Here is a 3284-nt window from a genome sequence, read left to right on the forward strand (position 1 = left end):
TCAGAAAGTACTGACAACAATGATTTCTCATCAGATAGAACAATACCTGAACCAACATGTGCAATTTTACCAAATGAGAAATGGACTTCTCTCTTATCTCCGTAAAACGCAGCTTTGCATTTATAATTATGCACAAATGGAAAATAAAAATACCTCTTTCTCTCTTAACCTTAAAAAACTGTGGAGGTAAGCCTATTTTACAGAAAACAACCCAAATGACACTATCATTTCACACACTAATACTGTTGATAAAAGACAAACATAGGATCTCTAAGTGGGTTGGGTGGGGAAGGCTATCTGGGCATAAAAGTGGCTGTTATTTTCAAAATACCATATGGTCAAATCAAGAACAGAGACATGCCATTCCCACTTGCAGTCCAAGTAATGCACTATGCAGAAACCCCACAAAAATATAAGAGCTTTAACAGCTTCATCATCGATTACAGTATCAATGAAAACGCAAGAAAAGTTGCTACATAGGGGTATGTGACCCCAATCAGTCCATTTACAGTTTACTATCAGTACACTAACTTTTAATTTGCTGGCACAGTTAGAATAATTAGACTGTTTTTTACCTTATAAAAAACCTGTAGTAAAACCGCTCTTGTTTGGTAAAAGAAATGTATCCTACTCCCTTGTGCAGCTTCACTTGAGAATGACATTGCATAAAATATTATTAACGTGCACAACTGTTGCAACATCTCAGCAAATTTCAGTGCACAGCATCAAGTGAAAAAAAAAAAAAAACAAGTGGGAAGTTGTTAGGCATCACACCTCACTTGTCTACACACATACACATTTGTTTTTCTTAGAGAAATGTACCTGCTGTCTACTTCAAAACGTTTAATTCAGTACACTGACTGAAGTGACATAATACAAAAACAAAAACAAGTTCACGTCCATAAATTCATCAAAGCTGTACCTCACATCGCACGCAACTATTCAGAGAGGACATATGACGTGGCAAAATGCACAGGCAATGTGATGTGGTAACAAATCATCATAAATGTTGATGTTTTTTTTTTTTCTTTTCTTTTTCATTCCGTAACCTTCTATGACTGTTTTAAACCGTTGCGAGTCCTGGTAGCGTTAAGGTGTATTATACCGTTACTGATGTTACTGTGGCCTGGGGGAGGGGGAGAGCAGCAGGCGGCACCATGAAAGCGTACTTTCTCTGCACCATTAGTAAAGTCATGGACAGGATGTTGCATCAGCATGAGCCATCAAAGTGCAAAGACATGAACTCGACGTCAGTCCTGTCTTAAAGCCACACTTTTTTTTTTTTTTTTAACCTCAAAATGTTTCCAAAATCATTGTATAGGCACAGACATTCTAAATAGGGTGAAGGGCACTTTTGAGACACTCTGAGCAGGCCTTATTGCCATAGGAATAGCATCTTTGTGTGTTTCACAATGTTACCGCCTGGCGTTGGTGTTAGCTACTGTATGAGAACACCATTCACTCTCCCTAGCACTGCTCTTTCACATGCATACACCATTGATGACGTACATCATTTGGCACCCAATCCTACTCACATACCTCTAAAACCCATCCATAGATTCCTCCTAGCTTTCGGCTTCGTGCCTATGGCGAACAACAGCCGTGGCGATATACTGTAGGCCAACAACACCACGATAATGCGATAATGCTTAACTATTAAATTACATTTGTTCAAAACAAGCATTTAGAGTAGCTGAGGTAATTGAAATAAAAAATAAAAAGGATACAAGGAGGCTTATTTGTCCCATGAATATGATTACTAAAGTAAAGAATGCAGTGAAATGGTCAGATCCTTTGCCTGTTGTGCATACCTTTGTGTCTCTAAAAATGTCATGTGTAAGAGTGACATCATTCTCATCTTCATTACTGTAGCTCATCTAACATTTACATCAGAGCTGTCATGTGATTGACAAATTAACTAAATTACTCTTAATATTACTAATTATCAATTTAACTTGATAAATTGCATGCACAATTGTTTTGCTATGAACCTATTTTTTTTAAAAATCATTTCAAATGAATTATGGCAGATCAGATGACTGAATCAATGAATAGCCAAACCAACATTATAGACTTTAAAGTTCAATGTCTATTTTATTATAATTTTCATTGTTAGATGCAGGCATATGAAAGACTTCAGACAGACTCCTATGGCCCACTCCTATTTTACTGTAAGAAGTGGTACGGCAATTCCTTACTGCAGAAATTCAGAAAACAAAGCTTCTGTCAACAGTTCCATCTGGGCGTTTTTCAAACTTACAGTAATGCACTGAGCCAAGCGAGGCTTTCTCTACTTCCTTCAGTCTCTACAGTCTATGGCTAGTACTGCATTGGGTCGAGGGTCACTGCGTAATGCAATCAGTAATTAGTGTTAACTGATCACTTTAACGCATTGTAACACATTACTTTTTCTGTGATTAATTAGTCAATGTAGCCCGACTTGTGAAAATGGTGTGTGCCACTCTCTGTAACAAACTGGGAAAAGCACTGTAGCCTACATTACAGTACCTGTCATTACATTGACATGGCTATATAGTTTAACCAATGACCAAACTAAACAAACCAGAGAGGTAGCTCAACTTCAATATTCCCTGAGAAATTCCACACCGGGTTTATTTTTTATGTTTGGGGGACAGGCTGCTCCCACTTTCCCTGTGTTTAGTTTTTGGAGCCAGGGCTGCCTAGACCCTTTTATGACAAAAAATTGCCTTGAAATGGCATAAAATCTCTGACTGAACCTTTAAAGCCTACCTTACACTGACAAGATTTGGGAAAGATTCTTGAAATACTGTAGTCTTTTTACTAATGCCCCTCATTCAAGCTTTACTAAAAAAGACTACAATCTTTTAAGAATCTTTCCCAAATCTTGTCAGTGTAAGGTAGGCTTAAGATGTTACATGTTAACCAAGCAACTTATGTGACTTAACTGGTTTGGTAATTTTTTTTTTTTATATACTAGCAATGCAAACCATGTGCAATTTTCTGTCACAGCATGCTGTGTACCGTAGAAAAGAACCCATTCTTGTCTGTGTGAGTATGTATTAATGTGTATCCAAATTCTGTGTGTGTGTGTGTTATAATACAATATGCATGATCACTCTCAATTAAACAAATCTGTGTTTTCAAAACACTTTCCCTGTAGGTGAATTATGGTTCAACGAGAGCTGGAGTTTGCAGAAGCACAAGTTTCATCTAGGTCTTCGGTCAGCTGCACTGGGTAGATTCCTAAAATGCTACAAAAACAGGAAACATAAACATACAGCATCAGTCAAGAAAATTACATA

General features: G+C 37.4%; 1 protein-coding gene across 1 annotated transcript in view; it reads right to left on the bottom strand.

The window, feature by feature from the left end:
* Positions 1-2878: 2878 nt before the first annotated feature.
* The window catches only part of LOC134078063 (collagen alpha-1(I) chain-like), a 1964-nt gene continuing 1558 nt past the window's right edge, over positions 2879-3284 (bottom strand). The window contains exon 4 of the mRNA XM_062533701.1: positions 2879-3233. Coding sequence (XP_062389685.1) covers positions 3189-3233 — 45 coding nt within the window. The 3' untranslated portion in view covers positions 2879-3188. The remainder of the gene's footprint in view (positions 3234-3284) is intronic.

This window comes from Sardina pilchardus, chromosome 1 (genome assembly GCF_963854185.1).
Source record: "Sardina pilchardus chromosome 1, fSarPil1.1, whole genome shotgun sequence".
Taxonomy (NCBI): Eukaryota; Metazoa; Chordata; class Actinopteri; order Clupeiformes; family Clupeidae; genus Sardina; species Sardina pilchardus.